The sequence below is a fragment of the Chaetodon auriga genome, chromosome 8 (genome assembly GCF_051107435.1).
Source record: "Chaetodon auriga isolate fChaAug3 chromosome 8, fChaAug3.hap1, whole genome shotgun sequence".
Lineage (NCBI taxonomy): Eukaryota > Metazoa > Chordata > Actinopteri > Chaetodontiformes > Chaetodontidae > Chaetodon > Chaetodon auriga.
This window is the reverse complement of record NC_135081.1, coordinates 14,039,482-14,065,943: the sequence shown is the minus strand read 5'-3', so window position 1 is coordinate 14,065,943 and position 26,462 is coordinate 14,039,482. Positions and strand designations below refer to the sequence as shown.

The 26,462-nt window shown below is 42.1% G+C and overlaps 1 protein-coding gene across 4 annotated transcripts in view; it reads left to right on the top strand.

Moving 5' to 3' along the window:
* The window catches only part of ptprub (protein tyrosine phosphatase receptor type Ub), a 152,540-nt gene that overhangs the window by 67,490 nt on the left and 58,588 nt on the right, over positions 1-26,462 (top strand). For all 4 annotated transcript variants that reach the window (XM_076736417.1, XM_076736416.1, XM_076736415.1 and 1 more), the window contains exons 3-5: positions 13,039-13,310; positions 21,700-21,781; positions 24,238-24,353. In XM_076736417.1, the coding sequence (XP_076592532.1) occupies positions 13,039-13,310; positions 21,700-21,781; positions 24,238-24,353 (470 nt within the window). The remainder of the gene's footprint in view (positions 1-13,038; positions 13,311-21,699; positions 21,782-24,237; positions 24,354-26,462) is intronic.

Sequence of the window (26,462 nt, the reverse complement as noted above, 5' to 3'; positions counted from 1 at the left end):
TTATTATAGACACCTGTGCTTTTTCCTACTGTGACATGTCAGAATGTCTTCAATAAAAAAAGGCAATATACAGCACAGCCCTACATCCTCCAGGGTGCTGCTGCAGCAGACTGGTACTGGAGCTGCACTTCTGTCACTCAGCTTGAAATGCAAGTATATGTATCTCAGATAAACACAGCAAAAATGTGCTCTCAAAAATCTATATCTCATGAAAATAATTAAGGACAAAAAGCAGGAAGCAAGTGAAATGTTCGAGGTAGGTATATCCTGTCAGACAAAAAGATGTTTCATTTTACTTAGATTTCACATTTTGCAGTAAAACAGAACTAACCCACATTTTTTAAATGATTCTGTAATAATTGTTTTCATCTCTGGGAATTCCTAAGAAAATGTCTGCATCATTCTTGGTAGAGGCCAAGGTCAGGGCTACAGTAGCTGCCACAATGATGAGTGGTTCTTACTGAGATAGAACGTCTGCCCACCAAACGGGGGGGATTGACAGTTAATCACAAGCACATTACACCTCCGGGATGGGCGGAACTGCAGCCTCCTGCCTTTGGCTCCAGCCTGCCTGTCATTATGATGACTCTGCGGCCTATCAGTGTCGGCCTCAGATTTATCTACCTGGCAGTAGACTGTGGCCTCGTCTTGGGCTGAGCTTGGCACCTGTCCATCCATCAGCCTCCAAAGTCCTCCTGTGACGCAGTGGACACAATCTCTCTCTATATACAGTGCCACATGGCAATGCTATTGTTCACACTGTGCAGTCGGCGAGTACAACTTAATAAATGCTACGCAACATTTTGCAGCCATGGCGATGTGCGTCTACAATAGAAATCTGCAGAGCCAGAGAGATGCTTTGTCATTGTTGGAGCACTGTAACTGTGTTTACATCCACCAGGGAGAAAGCTGGCAGGGTTTATTGGGACTTCAGTGTTTTGAGAGGGATAGTGTGGGTGGAAAACTTTGCTGATGGCACTGGCAAAGGCTCTTTTAAACAACTAATTACTAAAAAGCGTGATGAAGGCCATTTAAGCTGCATCTGTTGACACCACTGTGACACGAATTTCAAGATTGGGTATATATGTGTGCGAGCAGCCTGTGTGTACGCATGTTCGTGTAGAGAGAAAATAAGCAGATTGTATATAGGCTTGTTTTGCTTGAATGGCTTATTATGCTGATTTATCACTGTTGACTCTAATATCCTGGGATACAGTGTGCCTAGAGCCATATAATTAAATCACTACAACTCTGAAAGGACCTTTAGAAACTACAGATATCATTCAAGTACATGTAGTGTGACAATTGTGACAATTGTGTGTGTGTGTTTTTTTCTTTATAAATAATTTTTCCGAAGTGCGTTGGACTTTCAAGCATGTTGATTTTACCAGCTGTCATTCATTTCCTTTCGTGACTAGCTCATTAGCTTCGTGTCAAGACAGATGACCAAACCAGGGTGTGCATTATTAGGCGGGTGCGCCCTCCATTGCCGGAAGCCTCTCAGTTTACCACAAGGGCATGTCGCCATGCTGACATGTTAATGGGATCAGTCATTGATAACAAGGAGCTAATGAAAATCTAATCAGAAAACTAGCCTGTCGCTGGATTGTCTTCTCCTTCTCTGAATGTCACCGACACAAAGCTGCTCTGCCTCTGAGAAAAACTTCTCTTAGATCTCATTAGTCGGTATTTGCAGTGTCATCCTGGAAAAATGTAATGTTCATTTATTTATTTATGCATTTATTCATGTTTACTACCTATTTACTCATTTTTAGTACCTCAGGGCCTACAAATGACCCCAGTCTATATCAGGAAAAGATGGGGAAAACACTTTGAACAGATTGTCTTCTGTTGCCGCAGTGTTAAATTCAGCTTTTCAGTGAGAAGGGGCATACAAGGAATGAACTGATGGAGCCCCATTAATTCATTCTATTTTGTCTTCTTCCTCCTGGGGTGTTCAGAGCCAGGACAAAGAGTAGGTCAAGGCTAAGGCCATGATAATTTAAGCATCCCAGCAGAGAAGGTCAGATGGATCCGTACAGGGAGCGTTAAACCTATGCTCATTCAACAGTTGAGGAGACACAGAATATTCAGCTTTGCATATAGTTGCACTGTCATGACAGGGGACAATGTGTTTTCTCATCTCTGTCCATGGCAGGGTTGCTCAGGGGAACAGCTAACTGGGATGAAGCCCTCAAGGCCTGGAGGCTGCAGTGAAATAAATGGGCAGGCTTTACAGAGGAATGCGTGAATGCCCTGTAGGCGTTAAATGTAGGACAGCAAGGGAGAGCCATATGTGTATTGTCTGGAGCCGCGATGTTGATGAGTCGCACCTGAGATACATTTGAACATATGCTCAGCAGTTGATGTAACATGCTTCTAATTATATATTATGTAAATGTTAATTTGTGAATGTGTCCTCAAACATTTCAGCATTCATACTTTTTTCTCAACGTGAATTTGTGTCATGTTTAATTCTGTGAATCTGTTAAAGCAGAGAGCCTTTAAGAAAATGTGATCTTTATGCAAAATCAAGTAGTTACAGAACTCATTAAGTGCAAACTGCACATGCATGCAATTTTAGGCTTAAAAGGACTATCAGTGTCAGTATCTTTTCTGTCTGAGCAGCCTTGCTGATACATATAATATTTCATCTGCCTAATGGCGGAAATCTCCTATCTATTGATCATGATGGATGGTGATATAGAAAGAGCTATGAAGCCATAGTGAAGCACAGCACTTATCAGTATTGTAATCGCTGTTAGGGAAGCTCTTGGCTAATTGTGCTATAGGGAGAAAGCATGCCTTTGAGGGCCATGTGATGTGTTCTTGGAGGGTGATGAGTGGCTGATAAAGTACTGCCAAGTGCTAAAGGGCAAGGTTTATGGATTTCTGCAACACCCTGGAGCCACAGCTGAGCAGGACGACAACAAGGTCGCGGCCTCTTTCCCCACATGTTCAGACAGTGTACAATTTTCTCCGTTTTCCTGGCCAGCAGTATGTTCCAGACGGAGGCAGCGAACCAGTCTGCGAACCACAGCCGTCCGTCAGCTGCACACTCCCAAATGTGAACGACGATGCTTTCGAAGCATTGCACAGGTGCAAATAAGAAAGGTGTTTGTCGGTGATTGCTTTCCTGCAATGCACCACTGAAGCAGTAAACATGGACGTCCAAAGTCTGTCTTTATAGTCTTTCCATATCTCTATTACAAACACTTCCCTTTTGATTATCATGCAGTTAATTTATGAGGCCAGTCTCAATTGGCTAAATGTAGTTTCTTGCTGCCCTGAAGGCCCCTTGACATATTCATTCTGCAGAACAGCAGTGTGTGGCTTGCACTTTGACCAGACTGCTAATGGTGATGCATGGCTCATTGATGAGCAACTTTTTTTTTTTTTTTTTTTTTTTGCAGAGACAAAATTAATCAGTGCTTCTTGGTTATCTAGTTTGTCTGTCTGTGATAGAGGTTGTAGCCTGACCACATGGCTGATTACATCCCTGACCAACCCTCAGAGCCTCGGGGGTGATTTTGCTCTTGTTGTCATGTGTGCACACACTGAGCAACGTGTAATTGGACGCTGCAGGTAGCAAGTTCCTGTAAACTGGAGCAAGGAAATGGAAATCAAGTATGAGTTTGTGCATCACACCAATTCAAACAATGAAAAATTTTAACCCAAAACGTGTTTTATTTTGCTCAGTTTAACAAAATATTGCAAGTGTTGGCCCATTGTTTGCTGCACAGTGTTGCTTTGCGAGGTGGAGTATCTCTGCTGCAGGACCAAACAACTGAACTTCTCTTCCAGTCCATCAGTGTCTAACTGCTCGATTCTGAGGGGATCTTATGAATTTCAACACTCCAGAATACATTTAAAGAGAAATTTGCAATTATCCTGTTCATTTGCATTTCTGGCAGTTAAAGCTGAACTAATCTCTTTTAATGAGTTCCTAATTTCAGTCATATGGTCAAGATCTGGGAAAATATGTGAAGGATTTTCTTGTGGTTTTCCGGACTGCAGCAGACACCACCTCTGTCTGTCTGCGGTCTGGATGGACAGCTGGTGCCTGCACAGGAAACATTTTTGCCCATTTTGAGTGATTCCTGTGTTGATTTTGCTTGGGCTTAAATAAGTATTTCTGCTATTATTTCCACAATCCTTTGTCCTCATTAGGCGTATGGTTTAGTCTACAGCATGGATGGGTAGCCATGCACCATGCAGTGCTGAGAGTATGCTGGACCACAGTGGGGGATTTTACTGATTTGCACACTTTCAGGCATTGAGGAGGAGGTAATCAGTGAGCTCACTTGCTGTGGCATTTGGAAGGTGCGTTGCCTTCAAGTGCTCTTTGGAAGTTTCCACTTAGTCAGTCAGGAGTCAAAATTAGGACTTACTAAGGATTGGAGTACTTTTATGCTAAAACATATAGAATATATAATTAAAATGAGGGTCACTGTCAGCGCCTTAACCCCAAGGCCAGCAGGGCATGCTGAAAGTAATTTTAAAGTTGCAATGTCCATGCCCTGTGTGCTACTCTCTGCCAACAAGCAGATCATATAATGCTAATTACAGTTGTGCAACTTTACACCTGTCAGTCAGACATAAAATGACTGAATGAATGTGATTTACTGGCCACTATAAAGTAAACCACTGAAGGTCTTTTACTTTATGTAGGGCATAGTGAACAAGAGCCAAAGTAATGTTTGTGTTTTTGTTGAATCTGCACCTGTATGTACACCCATTGTTGTTCTTCCTCGGTTTAGTAAACAACTGAGACTTGGAGCCCTTTTGAAGCTATAATGCGTTAAGACAAACGGATTGAGGCTTACAGAAGGTGTACATCTTCCTTCCGTCCTCTCTTTTCTCATGTGTCCACTCGTCCACCTCTCTCTAGGGCAAATCTGGCAGTTGATCCTAAACTGCCTGGAGGACAATTCAAAAGGTCAACGCAAGCAGACTCTTGAGAAAATGCACCTTTCCTCTCTCTCCATCTCTCCTTGGAAAGAAGACAACAACACTTGCTGACGTGGCCTTATCTTTCTCAGATGCTGAAGGCACAGGCTGCTTCGACAGTAGCACCACTTGTATTTCATTTATTTTCTGCTCGGACATCGGTCCTCAGCTGGCCCCCTCCTCTCTCACTCCCCATTGCCCGTGTACCCCAGGCTGTCCCTAGAGGTGTGGATAATCGTCTACTGGCTGTCTACTTGAGGCGATAACGACCTGCAGAGAAACCAGTCACAGCTCCTTAAAATGAGAGGATAAGACAAAGTTAAGGGCAGAAATTGAGGAGGAGTTGTTCAGAGGGCAGACAAAGGGAAAGCACTGGGAAAAAAAAAAAGGTTAAGAGTGCCCCGTGGCACCGTGCAGCCTAATTCAATACTTTCCTTTATGTCACCTTTTGGTCTGTTTTTGCATTTTAAATTGGAGCTTTGGAGAACAGCAAAGTCAAAAATAAGGACATGCGGTACAGATGACTCAAAATACTTTGAAGCCCAGATTGGATAGATGGTGCACAGATGAAAAACCAGGAGCTGATGAAGTGAATACTGTTCCATTATTAACATTTAGAAGTAAATGACAGAGCGGATGTCATTTCAAATTGATCTGTGGTCAATGAGAAATACCACAGCCGGAGGGGTGGATAGTTTCAAAGAACAGAGAATGTCAATACCTGCTGTACACCGCTTTGAATATTTTTAAAGTTGGAGAGAGAAGCTACTTGATGGATGACGGCGGTGATAATGAAAAATGATATGAATGGGAGAAAATGAGTATGACAGAGGTGGAGCTGTGAATGGTAGAATGAGTGGGGGGTGAAAATGAGATTAGGTTCCACACTTCAGGTGGTGTGTCAGCCTTGGGAATGGAAAACCTGTCAGTTCTTCATGCCCTGGTGCAAAGCTGGTTGGCTGCTCTATTGATCCGGCTGCAATGGAGAAGGCTCCTATGCAGCCAACACCGACGCGTTCACTTGTCTTACATCTCAGTGTGCGTGTTTGAGCTGACGCATGATCCGTTGAAGTAAATGTCAAATTTTAATTCTCAAAATTGAAATTTGCCATTTACAACATGTTCTTATACCTTAAAGGCATAGGTCGATTGTCACCCCCAAAACGACATACATCATCATTGGACAAGCACCAGTGACAAGCTGGTATGATGAGGGCGGACATTCATTATTCATTATTCATTAATATTAGCTTAATTTACTAGCTTGCTACGTTGACGGGCCCTGTGCCAAGCTGCTTTTGTCTGCCTCTGTAAAATCAAGGACCTATTGAAAAAAATTACTTCTCATTTTGGGTCACTTTGGTCAAGCTGCTACTGTTATCGTTGTAAACTGCATATGTGCAGTGTTAGAATGTAAAGCTTGACAGATGTAGCAACATCTGTAGAAACTATGAAGGTGCCGGGGCTCAGCAAACAGCCAGCTGCAAAATAACAAGGATGTTCAAACTGAAGAATAAAGATTCGTCAAACACCATTAAGCAAAATATTCAATTCAGGTAAGAACATTCAAGTTGAAGACGGTATTGCATGTGTGCTCTGTATTTAGAGGAGACTGCTCTGCTGCTTTTCTTGTTGATTGCAAGCTCAGCCACAGCCTCCTAGTAGGAATGCTGTCATTGCTTGTTGTTGTCATTTAAGTCTGTGTGATGTCTTATTATTGGTCTGTGCCTTTATGAGATCTTCCATTAGGAAGGGAACTTGTCCTTCCTCTCAATGAGTTTCCTTTTATCAAAGCCTTCATCTGTGTTTTTTTCATAACTACAGGCTTGCCTTGAATTCCCCTTAAGGTCAGACAGGCAAAAAAACACCAAAGAATCAAAGAACAACTTTATTTGCCATTTACTTTGTACAGTAATGGGTAATAAACACATTAACATCTGGTGTTAGTGACAAAGCATTTTTGTGTGTGGTCTCAGTGTCTACTACTGGTGAACAATTTCACCACATGATGAGACAGTTTTACATTCATGCACTGGTTTTCTCAGAGTTGAACCAAACATCAGGGAAACAACAACACTAATGGGGCTTTCTAGCCAATGGCCAGAGCTCTGCTCTTTCTCCAGGTTAGCGTTTTATTTATTTATTTACTTATTTATTTGTGCTGAAGGTTATTGCGGACAGCAGCAAATAAAAAGACAGTTGGGGGACGTCAGACCCTCGGAGATTGAGTCTGAAATCCCACATGACCTTCTCAGAACAGAGTGCAGGACAGAATGAAGGAACCTGGTGCAAAGATGAGCATCAGGGCTGATGTGCTGAGAGCTGGCTGACTAACAACAATAATGCAGCAAGCAGCATCAAGGACGCTTTTTAAACCCTAACACAGCCATTGATCCCATTATATTCAGACCTCTGGTCTCTCTAGTTTCTTGTGTATTTGAGACCACTTGGACTCTGGCATTGGATGGCAGGGAACAGAGTTTTGCTGCATAGGTCATGCAGAGAAAGGCTGGGTACATTTGATACGAAGCTTTAGCCTTCATGTTGTTTGCCCCGTTTCATTTCTACCATCTCCCACGTTAACAATTCTGCATCTTATTTGTGCTTCCCTTGTTTGTGTTTTCCTAACTCCTTTTTTGTGACCTTACCTAATGCATCACCCTCCGTCCTCCTTTCCTCTCTTTGTCTGCTGTGGCTTGCCACAGATAGTGTCACCTACAGCCTGTGACCAGGCTGTAGTCCAGCAGTGCTCCGTATGAATTATGATGTGCTGGATCAGTCCTAATCTTGTTATGGATGTTCTTTTGCCCTTGGGAGGGGCATCAATGGATGGATGGAACTTTATCAGATGTCACAGTGCTTTGGCGTATAATTCATGAAAGCTGCGGTGTGTGCGCATGTTAGCACTAAACGCCACAGTTGGATCTGATTAGTTTTAATTTATTTTCCAATATTTACCTTTCAATAGAAGCGTAAACATGAGAAGTTATTTACATGAAAAAGAGAAGAGGAAGCCGAGTTGAACAATGAAAATGTCATAAGATAACAAAGGAGGGCAGTTACACAAAGCAGAAGCAAGGTACACAGAGATGGGTGTGAGCTGTGCGTTTAAAAGGTGACCTGATAACACCAGGAGGACCGTGTGATAGACCTTATTTTAAAAATGGATTTAGAAATATTGTGTCAGTTTTGTTCAATCTTGAGATGCCTGTGTATGTGGTTTAAAACCTGATAGGCCCTGATTGAAAAAGCCACTTTAGTTCGACTTATGGGATTGATGGATCTATATTGTGTCTGGGAGTCTGACCATGTGGAGTGTTAAAAGTTATTAGTCAAATCTTAAAATCAATTCTCTCATACAGACAGAAGGAGACCTGAGTGGTGTCATGTCTTCTTGTCTTTCACATTTTCTTTTTTTTGTCAGTGCTCAAATAGCAGAGAGCTGTTTGATTCAGCATAGTTTTTATGGAAATACACAGAATCAAATAGCACTCCTTTAGCTCCAGGACGCAAATTTACAACCAAAACAGCCTCTGAGACAGATGGAGGCCAGCTTGATGACAAGGAATACAGTAGAGGTGGTTTATTGCTGTGTTTGGCTCCTGGCACCCCTGGCCTGAGTCAGTTAACATGAATAGGAGCGCTATCTGCACGGCTAACTGTCAGAACAAAGACATCTCACCTGCATTAAAAATGACGTAATTGACCGAATGACACTAAACAGTCATAAACTCTCATAATGGCTCCTTGTTCATGACAGGTGTCGTGTCCTGGTTATGCCACGTCAGTCTTATGCACAACCTTTCAAACTGAGTCAATTGAATAAGAAATGAGAATATACAGCTGTCGACCAAAAAACCATGTAAATCTCAAAAGGTGCTTTCAAAATGTAATTTATTACACATTATTGGTTACTTTTATTTGAAACTAACAAGTTACTTTGCAATATTACTGTATTGTGTATTACTGTACTGTGGAGTGATGCCATACTGATTGCACTACTTTTGCGTTACTTTCGGCAAATTAACTCTAGATTTTGACGACCGCTTTCCATTATAGTTCAATTATGGTTAGCTAATACTAAGGCTGTCCCTACTGTAGCCTCGGCATAGACAGGAATTTACTGACAGGCTTCATCAGACCTGTTTTTTTGTTTTCTCTGACTTTATAAATATTTTTGTCCTCTTGTACCTTTTGTACTCTGCTCATGCTGCGCTAGACTGAGTAGTTTGTGACGTTTGCTGGTTTATATTTCAAAATGCAAATGTTATTTTGTGACACTAGTGTTTGTACAGTAGTGTTTGTAACGTGTGTTCATAAAATGGTGGTTTATGTTGGTAATTGTTGTATTTGTGCTGGTTTACGGTTTTAACCATTAGTGAGGTGGCTGTTCTGTTTCTTGATGTTAGCTGTACTGTAGCAAACAACAGCCATTTTGCTAAATATTATGAAAGGCTTGACATCTTTTCCAGCTGCTGAACACTTAATAGTTGCTGGTTTTGAAACATGTTAGTTGTAATAATCTTACCGAGATCTTGTTAGTAATTTGATATATTACTTTGTTGCCGGGGAAAAGTAACAAATTACTCAACACTGGGTCATTTGTCATTAGAGCTACACAGCATAGTGTTTTTCCATTGGCCAGTGCAATCCGATGAACTCTATGTAAGAGGGTAATTGAACATAATGACACGCTCAAGTGCCACTGAACTGACAGCTGAAATGACTTCAGGTAGAAGAACAATGAGAATGTCAGAACTCTCCTGCGAGACAACCGTATGAAGGCGCAAGAGCTACTGACAAATTGAGGGTTACACTCAAAGTGTACAATCACTTCATGTTGAGGAGTACTTTTCAGATAAATCCAAGGATTTCTATGGGTGGCAGAATGGCGTCATTACTTTGTATGGCAAGGCAGCGTTGGCGACACTGACCTCTTCTACGCTTCCTGATAATGTCTTGGTCAAAGGGAACAAGGTCTTCTTCTCCCCAGCTTCTTCTGATTGTGTTATTCAAACGGTCTTCATCTCAAGGCTAAGGTAAAAGGACTATCCTTAAGATTCATGTTTATGTCCATCTTTGCACTGTAAGTACTGTCTGCACAAGAAAAAGCCAACAACCTTGATCATCACCATGTATTCAATTAAAATTGTTAATTTTTTTTAAAATCTGTTTTCTATGATTGAAATAACGATTATGTATGGATTGTGGACTGTTGGTCAGACAACACAAGCAGTATGAAGCTTATTAACACTGGCATTGGACTGGTACTCAGTATCAGTATCAGAGGATATCCAAATTCAGGTTTTGGAATCAGATCAGATCTGAAAAAAAAAAAAAAAGTGGATCGGTGCATCCCTACATTCAACTCTGGGAATTTGGGCATTATTTACTATTTTCTGTCATTTTAAGAAATAAAATTTGATAAAAATTGAAAAAACTCTCAAGATACATGTTATGTTTCGACATTATAATTCAGCAAATATGTTCATAAAAACAAAAAGAAAAAGACAAAAAGATGTTCTGTAAGTGTACATTTGGTGAATCATAAATTTCATCATTTTTTCGATTGTTTACTGTGTATTTATTACCCTTTTCACCTCTTAGACACACACATTTTCTTAAGAACCATGTTGTTGACTCTAGAGGCAAGACTTTGCCAAATTGCCTGAACTAAAATTATGCATAATGTCCATATTGAATGGGCCGCCATTGATTATCTCACAGTATATCAGGATGACTGCACAGAATGTGTCCAGGACCTTAATTTAATTTGTCACAATGTTTAATTCATGGACATTTTCATTTTCATACATCGTATTCACTCCCAAGCAGTGTCTTATTAAATTTATGACTTCACCTATCTTCCATTTGAATCTCAAAGGAGGTTGGAGGGCAGCAGACTCACTGGTTCATGTGTCCCCACGTGACATTATAGTAACTTGCAAAGTCAACAGAAAGGTGTTAATAATGTCTATATATAAAACGAGGGCCACACATCCAGGATATAACCAGCGGTGAGGACAGAACTGCTGCAGCAGTTCAGCCGTTTGCTATTATTTTATGAGTCCCCTGTGGGCCCGGAGGGTGCAGGAGCGGAGACAGATTCTGAAAGATCTAATTAAGCAAAGCGAAATGAGAGTGCCGAGATCCCGAGCCCAGGACGAGACACAAATCAGGGGCTGTTGACAGTGGGCTGCAGGGCAATGGGGCTTTGCAGTAAAGGCTGCACTGTAGCCTCCAGATAATGACCGTCCCTCATTCTCTCTGGTCCTCAGTTTAACTTTCTATGTAGCTCGAGGTTAAAGGTTGGGAATCTCAATCTCATTATGGACAACATCAGCCTGCGAATTTAGGTGTTTTGTCTTATTTGCACTTAAAGAGCTGATTAGTGTTTTTCCACTGGCTGGTGAGGAAGCAGATGACTCCATCAGGTGTCTTGTTTTGCGAGATTGGAGAGAAAGACGAGCCTGAAGAACAAATGAGAGTTCTGTATTCATAACTCACAGTACTTACGTTTGAATGGTGAGTTGTTTGCAGGGGAAAACATTAGCATGCAGTCTTTTGTCGGGGATGCCTCCCAATTTAGAGGTGCAGTCTGTGTGGGATGCAAAGAATTCTTTCTCTGTCTGGCAAGTCAGCATTCACATTTTCTAACATCTGAGTGGAGAATAAATGTCTTCAGGACACCTGGCGCCAAGGCCGTGACTGTCTGGTCTCTGTGGCTCATTTCTGACTGAGAACAGAAAGACCTTGGAGTACAAAGACAACAGGCTTGATTATGTGAGTACACAGGAAGGTCTCCCAACATTGTTGTGCTAATCACGTTAGCGGGCACAGACTCAAGGCAGGACAGATGCTAGGCAAAGGGCAATGGGGTTATGTTATCCTGATTAGAGGAGGCTTTGGGGGGTTTTGTGAATCTCGTCTCCTGCCTCGGCGTCACCTTGCAGAGGGAAAACTGCCATTGGTTCTTTTCTTGCTCAGCCTTTTTCTTCCATCTCTCACTCGTTCTCTGTGTCACTCTCCACTATTCACAAGAATTAGCGCTTCAGCCAGCGCCGACTGTGTCTTTTTATTCAACAGGGCACATTTCGTCTGCTGTTATCAACCGCCTACGCACATAAGAGTGAGTAGCAGGAGAATACTCTTATCCTGCTAAAAGTAGTTAAAAGGAGACTTGTTCCTTAGTGACATTTTTGCCTTGGTTCGTATGAGTCTGTTTAACACACATCTCATGTAAATCTAGTACTGGCTGAAAGTGTGCTACAGACATGTACTGATGGAAGTAATCTGTGCTCTTCGTTTGTTTAGTCATTCTGGCTACTCAACACGAGACAGATTTGAAGGTGTATGTTCATTTTTTTCACTGCATTGATTGTGGTCCGTTTTATCCTCTAGTAATTAACATTTTCTGTCGTTCCAGGTTAACCTTAATAATCAGTTTATATTTAGTATCATCTGATTTAGTCTCTCTCCAATATGGAAATCTTGCTACTTAATACACACAGCGCGCACTTGTAGTGTGTTACTTCACAGTTTCCCCTGATTTGCTCTCATTTTTAAAGTAAGCAACACAGTAAACAAATTGTAAAGTACCATGAATATCCATTAATATAAAATACATGAATAAAAGAACGCTGACCACAAAGTTAGGTGTTATAACAGCCTCTGGAGACGGACCTCGCAGAGAACGCAAGTGTCTGTTTGGCTGCTTTCAATTTCCAATTATTTAAAATGATTCAGCACTGCAGGCATTTAAGCTGCTTGTGAACTTTTTAAAATGCATGCTTCGCTGCCACAACTTCTGGATGCATTTCTGACCGTATGTGACAGCTGGGTCAGAGGGAACACAAGATTTAAAGATGTTTTCCGGCTTAAAATGGCTGATATTCACATGATGGCTTCAAAACTGACTTTTTAAACTTTTCATATTTGCCTTCCCATCATGCACTGTTCTCTGAAGCTTACCTTAGCACACAGAAAATGGCAACGTGTTTGAAAATGTTTGCTAGAAGTGATAAACAGCTGTGGTGGCCCATAAAGGAATACTATAAATAACTGATGCATTTCCTCTGCTCCATCCAGGATCATATATGTTGGTGAACTCCTCCCAGCATGCCGTGGGCCATCGTGCTCAGCTGCTGCTGCAGACGCTGAGTGAAAATGACACACACTGCGTCCAGTTCAGCTACTTCCTGTACAGTCGGGATGGCCACAGTCCAGGGGCCCTGCGGGCGTATGTGCGAGTCAACGGCGGTCCGCTCGGCAGTCCAGTGTGGAACACGTCGGGGTCTCACGCCAAGCAGTGGCACCAGGTTGAGCTGGCTGTCAGCACCTTCTGGCCTAATGAATACCAGGTACAGACTTCTGAGAGATTCCCTACATGTGATGATGTGACCGATGTGTCTTTTTAACATCCGGCTTGTTCTCTTATGACTTTGATTTCACAATGCTTTAATGAAAGCTGATGCTCACTGCAGCATCGAAGTGTTGAATAGTCGAGGTTTCATTTTCATAATGTGGACCTACAGACCCATTGACCGACATCTTGTTCAGCTGAAAAATGTCACACAGTAAGGCTCTGGTGATCACCACTCATTTTAGCCTTGAGGTGAATCTGGTGTTAATTACTTGCATTTGCAATTTAATTAGAATTGATTCCCTTGTGACTGTAGCTAACATCAGCGCTCAAGGGCCCTAACCAGGTCTCTTGTGGACACGTCTGGAAGGGACCCTTTGAGGCCTGTGTACTGTGTGTTTGGCCGATTCCTACAATTTGCATGGCACATGGTTGCCTACTTACAAAGGATGAATATTGACTGGCATTAAGCGGGGGCCTGATGTGCAGTGGTTTGTAGATCACAGTCAGGTGAGCGTGAGGGATATCATCTATTAATCCAATTTCTTTTTTCTGCAAACTCTGCGGAGCTGTCAAAAAGCAATTAAGTTGAGTAGTGTGAATTTTATCAAGAACTGTCAATCCCCCCCGACTTAATTAAATTCTCTTCGGCCCCGCAAGATCTGACCTTCAGTATGTAAATAACAGACTTTTGTGCAAACAGGGAGCTAGATGTAGGTTGACACTGTTCTGCCAGCATCAAACAAATAGTATACAATATATAAGGGACACTTACACATAAACATGTTAGAGAAAGTTTTGTTGCTGTGGTTCAGGCCATACTGTAAAATTACGCTTTATTCTCAGTAGAGAGAAATAGCTGAAAATGTGTCTTTACTCGCTGGATGATAAAATCTGAACACCAAGGTAAAATGGTGATTATTTTTTTTAATATTAAGTCTTAGCCAAATGAAAATGAAAATGAAGACATTTGAGAAAAATTCACTTTCTTGCTTGGAGTTACAAGAGAAGATTGATAACACTCTGGTACTTGCACACCAAATATGAAGCTAGCAGAAACTTTAGCATAGCTTAGCATCAAGACTGGGAACAGGGCAAAACAGCTAGCCTGGCTCTGTCCAAAGTTAAAAATCTGCCTCCTCCAACAATACAAAGCTCAGTGATTAATTTGTTGTATCTAATTTACAAAAGCTAAAACAAGTTGTGGTTTTACAGAAGCTTATGTGCTGGACTACTTCCTGGCTGGGCACATTGACTTCCTGGAGTCTTGTCACTGTAAGGTTTCCAGGCAGCCATTTTTGCACAGATCAAACTAACTAGATAGATGTTCATTAGTGAGCTTGAGAGGTGGAAAGAGAATCCAAAGTTTCCAGTCCTTATGCTAAGCTAAGCTAATCACCTCCTGCCTCTTCTATGCTTCACATATACAGCGTTGAGAGTAGCATCTTGTCTTGTCTTCTAATTCTTTGGAAGAAAGTGAATACTAATTTATTTCCCAAAGTATTAACATTTCCTTGCAACACCGATTAAAAAAATCCTTTTGTCTTGTTAACATTTATTTTTTTCGCTGATACACCTTTAAAACAAGGGTTCTTTTTTTAGACACCCCATTGAAAAAAATCCTATGGGGAAAACCTGCTACACCTGTTACACGTGCTAGTGGCTCTTAATGTACTTTATTTTTGGGTGTCTAAAAATTAGTATCCAAAAGGACTGCGAGCTCTGCCAGCCAGTCCAGCCCCTCACAAACAGGCTACCAAGGACCCCCTGCCAGTGAAGCTGTTCATCAGCTCACTTTTAAAGCAGATGATTCATGGAATTCTCAGTGTGAATCATTGCTTTTACAATGCCCCTATTAAATGTATTAAATAGCTGTTGCTCTTATGCTGAATGTTTAACAATGAGTGAGCTGGAAGTGGTCGAATGTCTTGCTAAGGAGCCCTTCAGTGCTGATGGATGGAGAGCAGAGCTGTGTTGTCTGTGTAATAAAGCAGACCCTAACCGCTGTGCTGCCCTATCATCACATATCGGGACTGATAAGTCATGAATACCATAATAACATGTTTTTTTCCTGCCTTCTCTTTGTGCCTGTGTACTTAGCTGTGCTGCTCTCCTCATCCTCCCTTCCTCTTCCCCAGTGGAGTTGTGCACTCTCTTGTCTCACAGTCCTGTAAATATCCCAGTAAACAGTGATGGCTCATAGGTGAGTCAGGATTGTGTTGTGGCTTCCAATGAGATGCTCCCGTCATGAGAAGGAGGTTTATAATGGGCTTATGAGGAGGAGTAGATGGCCCTGAAGACAGGACGAACAGTACAGGGGAAGGAGATGGGCCTAACACTTAAATTAGTATTGACAGTACAGCCTTTTAATAGAACAGCTTAAACTGCTAATGGCCTATAGCTTTTATCTCGTGGGGGAAAACACAGTGTTCAAATTTATTGGATTAAATTTGGTCACCATATATTGGCGCCATTAGAGAAAATGTATCTAATTGCAACACGTATGGAATTAAAGGCAACTCTTTTCCTCTCTGCTTCGTGTCTCATTTTACTTAAACTCAGCCGAGCTTGTGCTTCTTGTTAGCACAAAGAGAGCAAAGCAAACTGCCCCCACAAAGTCACATATACCACAGCTTACATTACTAATCCCTCAACAGTCAAAAACCTCATCACTGTGGAATGACACCGGGTCTTGCCGTGCAACACGTGGCTGCTCTCTGTAACGCAGACAAAACAGAATAGAGTGAATGGGGGAGGTGTTTTCTTTAATAGCATTTTGATGCTCGCTATCCTGTGCAATGAAAACACAAAAGAGGAGAGCAAATGGAGTCTGTTACGGCCCGGTTTACTTCCACACCATTCTCTTGAAATTCACATGAGACTTTTGGCTCTAAAGCACGTTAGCTGCAGCCTGTGTGCCTTTAAACACTAAAGGGTTTGGGTTATATCAGCTCCATAGCAAGTCTAATACAATCACTTTGGATTTTAAGTGATAGGCAGGCAGATTTACCCTGTCATTAAGCTAGCAAAGCACTCTTTTGAAGCAGAGGTGGAGAATAGGCACTTCTTATCATTGTCTTTGAGTGAAATAAATCCCGGGAGAACGCACATCATTTTGGAGGCGGTTTTTCAAGTCTGCAGGTTTTTCCGCCTTATTAGATTTCAGGTCATATTAGAGCTCCCAGTTCCTTGCCTACAGCGCAGGGATACAAAATGTCAGCGTAGCCTTTTGCACTGCACAGGTACAGATGTGACATTACTCTCAAGGTTGCTCATTTCATGATTTAGGATGTAATGAAACACCAGGTTTACAGCACACACAGTTGCTGTTTGTGTCTTGAAAATGTCATCATGGAATATAGTGAAAAATAGTCAAGCAATTCTCCGATAATCACCAAATGAGAGAATTATTGCCCTGGAAACTGAAATCACCCCAATTGTGTTTTTGACCTGGTGGTGATTTGAAAAATGATTTTCTTAATAACGTACAGCTAGAGTACTTTTCAACATTTTATCATTCATGCAGGACTTTGTGTCCATGTGGCCATTTATTGTGTTACAAATCAAGAGTTCAGAAATATGCTCTGATCAGGTTGCCCATTATTAATATCAGACGGACAGCATGTGTGTAATGCTGTGCGACACACATCAGAACCCCCTATCATAGTTGTGAAATTGGGATTTGGAGTTCAATAGATTTTGGGGTGGAAATCCAGAGAGAGAGTAAGATCACCTTGAGATGTCTCGATTGAAGATGTCGTGTGTGTCTGGTGTACATTGCCATATTTCTCTCTGCCTCTTATTGGTAGAAGTGTTTGCAATACCTGGAGAACCTTGTTATCAAATATTAAAGATGTTATCCAGCCCTGCAAGACTGCCAAGTCGAGCCGAAGACATGTCCCCCTCCGCTCTTTATCGTCACTCACTTTCTTCCCTCCACATCGTCTCCTTCCACATGTCAGAATCTTTTTCAGACTTGCATTTCTTCTGTCTTGTGTCACTTCTTCCATATGTTGATACTGGCAAAATGTTAATCAAACTGAGAAGGTATCTTTGGATTTTAACCCTGCTTGTGGCCACAAACCTGTAGACTACCAGGATGTATCCGTCTGCCACAACTCAGCAAGGTCACACAGGAAAACAAAAGGAGTGAATTTCAAGACTGAATTCAGAATTCCAGACTACACTAAATAAAAAATAAAACTTTGGAAAATACCCGCTGGCACTTGGCTGACTCAGACTGTTGAGGCCTCATATTAGCTTCAGCTGAACACTGGAAAGAACAAGGATTTTTGTCCCCTCTTTCTTACAGTATTTTGACACTAAAGAACTTTGTTCACTGCCACTTTGATGAGGAGGAATGATTCCAGCAACCAAACAGTCTCTCGATGGACGTGTAATCTATGAATATGGAGTTAAAGGTATGATTCAACATTTTGGGAAATATGTGTATTCGCTGTCATTCCAGAAGTGAGATAAGAAGATCAATATCAATCAATATCTGTGCCTTAAGCCCGGAGATAGAGTCAGAGTGTGGTTAGCTTAGTTTAGCCTAAAAACAGCAGAGGCAAGAGGAAACATGCCTGAAACTATATTTTAGCATAAAACAGGCGGTGCAGCAGTCATGTCAGCACAAATAGTCCAGCCCTCGTAAATCCACAACTTGATGTTTTTACCTTTGGACAGAGCAGTGCTAGCTGTTTCTCCCCTGCTTCTAGCCTTTATGCTAAGCTGGGCTATGCTAAACATCTCTGCACTTAATGCACTACATGACCGCTTCTCCTATCAGTCTTGGGACTAAGTCTGTTTCCCAAAATGTTGAATTTCTTACAGACAAACTTACGCCTACAGGCAGATGTACATATTCACACTCTGTTCACATCTGGCCTGTTTAGCTTGACCCCTCAAACCAGACTTGCAGACTTCATAACTTTTCCCATGCTGCTGTCTTGTTTACTCGAGTCTCTCTTATTAGAGAGAGAAGCACATCAAAGTCTTGTAAATGAGAATCGTCATGTCTCAGCTTTGTCTGATAATATCTCACGTTCCCTCACTGCGGCCCGCTCACGGTCCTGCGAGCTGGGCCTATGGCTATGAAAAGGGTTTTTGTGAAACACTGTAGAGAGCGAATTGAGATCCCTAACTCCATATTCTCAGACACAGGCTGTTATCCTTTGGCATTTTCCACCTGAACAGATTTACCTCAGCATGTGACCTTTTGTCTGTGAATATTTAAGGAGTTATTTATCTATGACTGCGTCTAATGGCGAGTGAAAGCCCTCTGTGTCTAATGGTGCCTCCTGACTGGAACGGAAAGGTAAAAGCTGGTTTATAGAGCCAAATAAATCGTCTCTTGGTTTGTATACATTACAATTGCTTCTAAAAGCCAATATTGCATGGTAATGTAATATGTTCTCCTAATGTGCATTTTATATCAGTCATAAATCACTGACTGTCGCACTTTTTTTTTTTCTCTCAGAAGATGATTCCTGCATTTTTAGCTCTCGGAAGTTAAGTAGCCATTCATTACAATAAAGTTCAGGCTTATGGAAAGTTTCATTGGGAAAGTGGCTCTCAATAAAAATCTGGGAAGGTTGTTTATTGAAACAAATGCTTCGAATGTCTCCTTCTTAATAACCTTCTATCCTAATGGCTAAGAAGACTGAGGATTAACCAGAAATCAATGTCTTATTGAGTGCTTTAGCTTAGCAGAGAGAAATAACACCTTCAATTAGACATTTTTTTTTCTCTTCCTTGTACACCATTAAGCCTACTCAGTGTTTCTGGCTAATTTTGATGTTAGTCTAACAACATGACAGTGCGTGTTTACACAGCTAATTCAGGTCATGTATTGAAGGATATTGTGCCTTACTCATTGCTGTAAATATTGCATGTTTATCTGGGTACACGGTAGGAAGGAGACAAGGTGGCAAGAGAGAAATAAGGACAGTGAAAGAAATAAATAAAGACAATGACAAATTGAGAAACAGAAGGAGTGAAATCAGAGAAGAGGATCCTGCACAGGCTTCAAAGAAAATGGACGACCTGAAATCGGGGGAGAAGTGGAAATGATGAAAACAGGAAATGTTAATATCCCCTTTTAAAAGCGGTGGCATCTTCCAGCTCAGGTTCCAGCAGTGTCTGGGAACAAACAGGAAAATTGACTCTGGCAGAAGGAGATTAGCCTCAGTGTTCCTGCCTGAGCCCGAGGAGAGCAGCCAGCTATAGACTGAGCAGGGTCACTCTCCAATACTGAGACCCAGCAGCCAGGACCTCTCCTGCCTTCCCTTTCACCTCTCCTCTCCACCCCACTTCTCCTCTAGCCTCCCCTCTCTTCTTTCCGCACACCTGGCTTTCTGTGTCTCATTCTGTCAGGAGTTTTTTAGCTGACCCCAATCTCCTCACATCCCATCATGACGTGTCACTGAAGGTGCCTTTAGGGGTCGTGCATGGCCAGGGCTGTTGTCACACCAATTGTTGCTGTAATCACACGTCTTGCTTTCCAAGTCCGGTGAGGTGGACTATCTCTGTCCTGCTGACTGTGGAAGGCTGGAATTTGGGCCAGAGGTCCTGGAGAAGTTGTGACTTTTAAATTTAGTGTGCAAACACAAGTGGATTGTGGCTGTGAAGATAATCTCAGTGCTCTGCTGGGCTCAGTGTGAACTTCAAATGAGACTGTAAAAATGGTTTGAAACTAAAAGTTGGCACAGACTGCTCATGTTGCTTATTTTGCTTATTTCACTTTTGATGAGACATTTCATGAGTTGAATCTTAATGCAGATGGTTTCCTGTGGATTCCTGTATGGCTGTTTTTTGTTCAAGTAAAATCAAACACTGATGCTTTTGACAAATTTGGCTCTTTTTTTTTTTTTTTTTTTCCAGAAGAAAAAGGGGTTTTGCAGAGAAAATCCTCAATGTGAGGTTACATGAAGTATCATTTAGGTCTCAGCACAGAAAATCAGACATTGGCATCTTGCATCAAAATTTTCCATCAATACCCTCCTGTCACACTGCTGCAGTACAAGACAGAAAATCATTGGTTAAAAGTTATTATAACTTATGTTAATGTCATGATGATTTGAGAAGTTTGCCATGTTTTGTGAAAATACTCCAATATTCCTCCAAGTGAATTATTGAAGGTCTGACCTCAAGGCTCACTTTCTAGCTTTCAACCACATCTAAAGGTCTTCCTTAGCAGATGGAGGGTTTTCTGTGTGTGTTTCAAACTCCATTCACTCAGGAAGATCTTTAGATGTGCTCAAAATCTCCCAAAAAGTATCTTGAGAAAAAGAAGGTCCAAAAGCTTCAGCCTCATAGTCATCACACGACAGCTATAACTGATCGTGATGTAATTTAATTATATGATTAATGCATTGGAGAAGGATTTTGTAGAAAATCCATTTAAAATTCCTCGAAGTGATACATCAAAAAAGTAAATTCAACATCCACTTACCAGCTTTTTCTGGATCTTCATGCATCACAAGTTTTTTCCTCTGGGAGTTTGGAAACTGGTTTAACCTTTCTTAATTCAGCGATCTGACTTTGAGACGAATGAGCTCCAATCTTGCATAACCTGCTTCAGCGATGCCTGCGTGTAAACACAGACATCAGACACACATTTAAAGTAGCTCGGAGGATATACGAAGGCTTGTGTGTGTGTGTGTGTGTGTGTGTGTGTGTGTGGCCTCCTAAAAATCAAGAGCCAGTGATAGGAACCATGTTGTAATGATTTGGTCAGAGGATTATGAGAAACAATAACTCAAAGCTGGCCTTCGATCAAACGTGTGGATGGAAGACTGTCCTTGGAGCTGCAAAAACAAACATCACCCCTGTGTCTCATAACTCTCTCGCTCTTACTGAGGATGGTGATTTGATATTGATTAGGTTTCATGAGAGCCCACTGCTCATCCAGCTTATTGTTCATAGGACGGCATGAAGCTTTGTCCTCCCTCGAGTCTTGTGGCCCTGTGCAAGCTGTATTATCTGCTGTTATGGCTTCACAGCAGCCTGTGTCCTGAATGTGGAATGGAGCTCATGATTCAGGCACCACATTGTGTGCTTCCTGATAAAGCTATTATTTCTCTTGGCCCTGCGGACTAAGGAAGAACTTATCCGTCTCTATTTTTATGCTTCTGTCTCGTATTTCGCTCATCGTCTCTTTTTGTTTTGGGTCAGCAGATGTGCAATGATGTGGTGATGGGGCTGTTTGTAATTAATGCTTCTGTCACTAAAACTGGACACGAGCAGTAGAATTCACTCAGCCCTTATCGCAGTCGCGCCTACGCTTCAGCTTTGAGAGCGTTAAGTTAGTCAAGTGCATGCTTTCACTGCTCTGGTCATGAATGAAATCTGTTCATCATATATTCATGTTCACTTCACTTTTGCAGGTACTGATTGAGGCAACAGTTTCCAGGGAGCGGCGGGGCTATATTGCCATAGATGACATCATGGTGCTCAACTATCCCTGCTGTAAGTGCCACCTCTGACAATGAATTGCAATTACAGAGTATACTGGAGGAAAAAAAAAGGGTTTAGTGGTCGGGGGGGGGGGTATATATTTCAAAGCAACAGGAAGCATAAATAGGATGAAGGGAAGAGTAATGGCTGATGGACCTTTTATATAAGTAACTGCAGGTTGTCCTGAGGCTTCCTGCAGCAGCAGCAGTGCTATTAAAACACTGTGACATCCACATGCCAACACTCCCTTCCACCTGAAAACACACCTGCTGTTCTGCCTCTGGCCTTCTTTGACAGCCAAATGTATTTGTTAATCAGTGAAATCCTGAAATCTCTCTCTGAAGACCTCTGCACTTTCATGTACTCTGGCCTGACTGGAAGTGCGCTGTGGCTTTTTGTCATAAGTCACTTTGTACAAAGGGGTTTTTCTCGTCAAGCAGTACATTTTGCTTTATGAAAATGCCCGCCGCTCTCGGCTTCCTGCAGCGGAGAGCTTTTTGTGTCAGTGGTGGAAAAGTGAGAGTAGTGGTTCAGAGTATTGTCAGCCCCCGAGGACCTTGTGTAAAGCACATTCACTAAGCCGCCAGAGCTTCATACCTGGACAAAGTCTCTCAGCGTCGCTTCCTCACTTGTACACCTGTACGGCCCACTGCTGAGCACAGGGACTCACAGCCCATTTAACACTCATGGTGCACACAGCTTTAAGTGACTTATATAACCGACTCAAGCTTGAAGGACATTTTTCTCTGACAGGGTTTCTGTGTTATGTCCATGTTAATATTTAAATATCTACTGTCCTTATCACAATAGTGTTTGAAGATGCGCTTTTCAGGCATGCCATACCAGTGTTTTTATTAAACAAACACCGGCTGTGAGATTGGTTGGTACCCCCACTGTATGCATACCACTCAGTCAGTCACCCTGTTTCTCCCCGAGACAGCAGATGGCATCTTCTCAATGCTCCCACTGTGGCCATTAAATAATTAAGACTCTCATCAAGACCTGAGCATGCCTTATGATGTGGCACACGGCCAGCCTGGATTACTTGGCAGCGAACAGTGCGAGGAAAGAAGGAGTGAAAAACCAAAGGGAGGTGTCGCATAGTGAAAAATGAAATAAAATAAAAGCTCAACAAGTTCCTTTTTGTGAATTCTGGATAAAGCATGGTTGACATTTCTGTTTTATTCTCCTGAGCCTTAGTCTTTGACTCTGAAACCAGTGTTGCACTCCAATGAAAGATTTATCACGCTAAGGAGTCCTGAGGATAAGATCTGACACATTTAGCTGTATAACACCACAGTTCTTGCCAACTGTAGGTTTTTTTTCCCCGTTCACACTCATTTCAGTGTTTGTTTATGTTTGGCTCTCAGGCATGCATTATGAATTAACCTAAGGAGGCAGAGTCACTCAAAGGAAACATGGCCACCTGTGGGGTATAGACGTGAGCGTTCTTCCCTTACTACATACTGTACACAAACAAGATCAACAAATTGTCATCTCCCGCCTCTGCTAGATAGCAACACAGTGATGTACAAAACCAAGCAGGAGATGCGCGAGACCCAAACATTTGCCTCTCCCTCACGTTTCAGCTTCACTGTTGCTCGGCCTGTCAATCATCCAGACTGACATGTCGACTTGTCCTAGCCCATTTCTCAGAGATGGCAGGCAGTGCTGCCGGCGGTTACCCAGCGATTTGACTCTGCAGGGGTCTGGTTTTCACTGCTCTATTGTTAATCACGGAGTTGGGTGAGAGGGCTACTCCCACACACTGACTCATTGGCAGCTTCGCATAGCATGCTGGGACATTATTAGTCAAAATGTGGAGGACTGATGCTTACTCTGTGGCTTTTCTTTCCGTAGATTCACTCCCACATTCTGCTCGTCTATAGATTGCATCTAATCTGTTTGTTGTCAAGTTATATGGTAATGGACAATGGAGGCCCTCTCAACACATTACATTTTTAAACACTAATACACACTTTTTTCTTACTATAACATGTATTTTAACACTGAATTTTATTTTGGTGTTGTGGTTGACCTATAGTATGTTGAAGAAATTGCAAGTATGCAGCAGCTTCTATTCCCCGCTGTCAACACAAATCCACAAAATGCAAAATGAAACCGCTAAAAGAATCAAAAGAAGACTTTTACACAATCAAGACACAAACAAAGCGCAGTGAATTGAATACAAAAGGGTAAAGAAAGTCAGCACACTAAGTTTAGTGCTGCTTCAAACTTTCAGCTGACAAAATCTGTCACCACTTTGTGTTTTTGGTGAATATTCGTGATACTGAATTGATTATGAACTAAAGCCAGAAATGCCTGAAATTCCTGTTTATGTGTTTGAAAAAAACAAAACAAAACAAAAAAGCCTTCATAAAAATGTGCCTCGGCTGACATTGTGAGTGGCTGAAAGGTAATGGAGTCTTTTGATCTCACTGTGTTTCTCTCTCTGTCTGCCTCTTCAGATAAGGCGCCGCACTTCTCCAGGCTGGGAGATGAGGAGGTCAATGCTGGGCAAAATGCTACTTTCCAGTGTGTTGCTGCTGGAAGGGCATCCGAGGCTGAGAAGTTCCTGCTGGAGGTCAGTGGTTTAATGGTGGAGTTGAAAGCTGAAGGAACTTGTGTGTCTGACTTAGGTGTGTGTGTGTGTTTATTGTATTTTTAACCTCCAAAACGGTCAACAGTGCAAAAGGAAAAGTGGTTTTGGTACATTTCTTCCTTAACTGACTGGACCCTCTGTATTTTAGACATATTTCAGACCATGGACAGATTAGGAGACAATGGGCTCAAGGGTACAGACATGCAGAAGCCCCTTCAAACCTCTTTGTAGTCCTTTTGCATCTCTTTGTAGTTTCTTGATGAGTGGTACCTGATAGGTGAGTCATTAAGTCGAACACCTCATTCCAAGTCACAATGTGCAACTGAACTATTTATATCCATAGCTGCATGTTAAGTGAAGGCCGTTACCCTAAATAACCACTGCAGCCAGGTTTACCCTCTTTTTTAAAAATCACTTTGTGTCCCAGATGTGTTTGTGCTTAAATAAAGACTGTAGACACAGTTCTAATGCTGTGAAGGCCGTGAAGGCCTTGGCGTCTCCTCACTTCGGCGCCTTTGAAAAGTTACATTGCTGAAAGGATCATAGTGTTCTCTGCTTTCTTCACTGCCTCCTGTTTTTATTCAGATCATGTGCTGTGCTTTAGATATCTGTCTTTTCATCTAGAATGGCTTGCTCTGTGAAGGTCGGACGGGCCATACAGTCTTTACCTCTGGTGGGAATAACTCTGTGGTCTTAAAATCCCACTCTTTATGTAGCCCTGATTAGAGTACCAGACGTCATGTAGGGCTCCATTTTTTTCATGTCACAGCACACTTAGCACACAGACACACATTCACTGCCAACCCCCACTCACTAATGTCAGTGTTAATCATGGGTGACCTCAGACAAACCGACTGTATTGTTTGACTCTGGGAAATGTGTGATTTATGTAACTGAAGCGTCCTCATTCCCACCTCTCTGAACACTTTATCAAACCACCCATTTGGTCACAACACAAGGATGAAGACAAATGCTTTGGGTAATTAGCTGGCATGAACCATACAGACGCCTGCTGTAATGAGATCTACAGGACGCTGGAATGCTCTTGTCCTCTACCGTTTGCCGTCCTCTTCACGTTTCTCTGCCTCCTCTGTCTGCGTCACACATGTCTGTCTGAGCTGTTTTCTTCCTATGAACTCATATTACTGTTGTTTTCTGTTGTTGTGCCCTTTTGTGTTCACTGTGTCTGCCGTACCAGCTGCGGCACAGTCTCGGCTGCACACGGCTGCCAGATTAACAGATCGCTTAGTCGTTTCCTCGCCAATTAGCCACAGCCAGATTGCTTACGTAACATGAAGTGATCTCATGCTTATTTGATTTATCCTGATTTTTTTCCTGCCTCCTTTCTGTAATCCACAGGCTGGTGTGAAAAGGTGATATAAAAGATACAGGGAGGATGCAGGAGTGTACGATTTTTTTTTTTCTTTCCTTGCGGTCACAAGATTTGTAGCCTGCTTAACCCCAATCAGCGGGTGTGTGTTTATGTGTTTGTTTGCAAAGGCTCAGCCTGAGGTTTGTGTGGTCGGTGGCTTTTTGAAGGCCTTAATCAGAAGTGTAACAGAAGTCGAGAAGGCCTAGTATAACCCAAAGGTCTCCTTGTTAATCCCAGCATGCTCTCGTTCTTTTGACTCTGGCAGATCAAAACTATCAGGATTCACGTCCACCATTTCACACAAAGAGAACGGCCCGAGAAAAATGTCAGGCTCAATGTGTATCGCTGAGGCTACGTGGACCCGACGGATGCTAGTGGTTTTAATGGTGTGGAACAATGTGAGAAATGTCTCACGGTGCAGCAGCATGGTGCATCATGCAACATTCATTTGAATCACTCACTCTCTCTTTTCCTCTTTTTCTATCACTATTTCTCTCTGTTTCTCACTTTCTGCCCCAACTCACTTTTTTCTTTTTTTTTATTATTTTTTTGGGCTTTTTAGCCTTTATGATAGGGAGACAGCTGAAGGTACGACAGGAAAGGGGGCAGAGAGAGGGGACGACATGCAGCAAATGAGCCGCAGGTGGGAGTCGAACCTGCGGCCATTGCACACCCTACCAACTGAGCTATAGGGGCGCCCCCAACTCACTTTTGTTTAC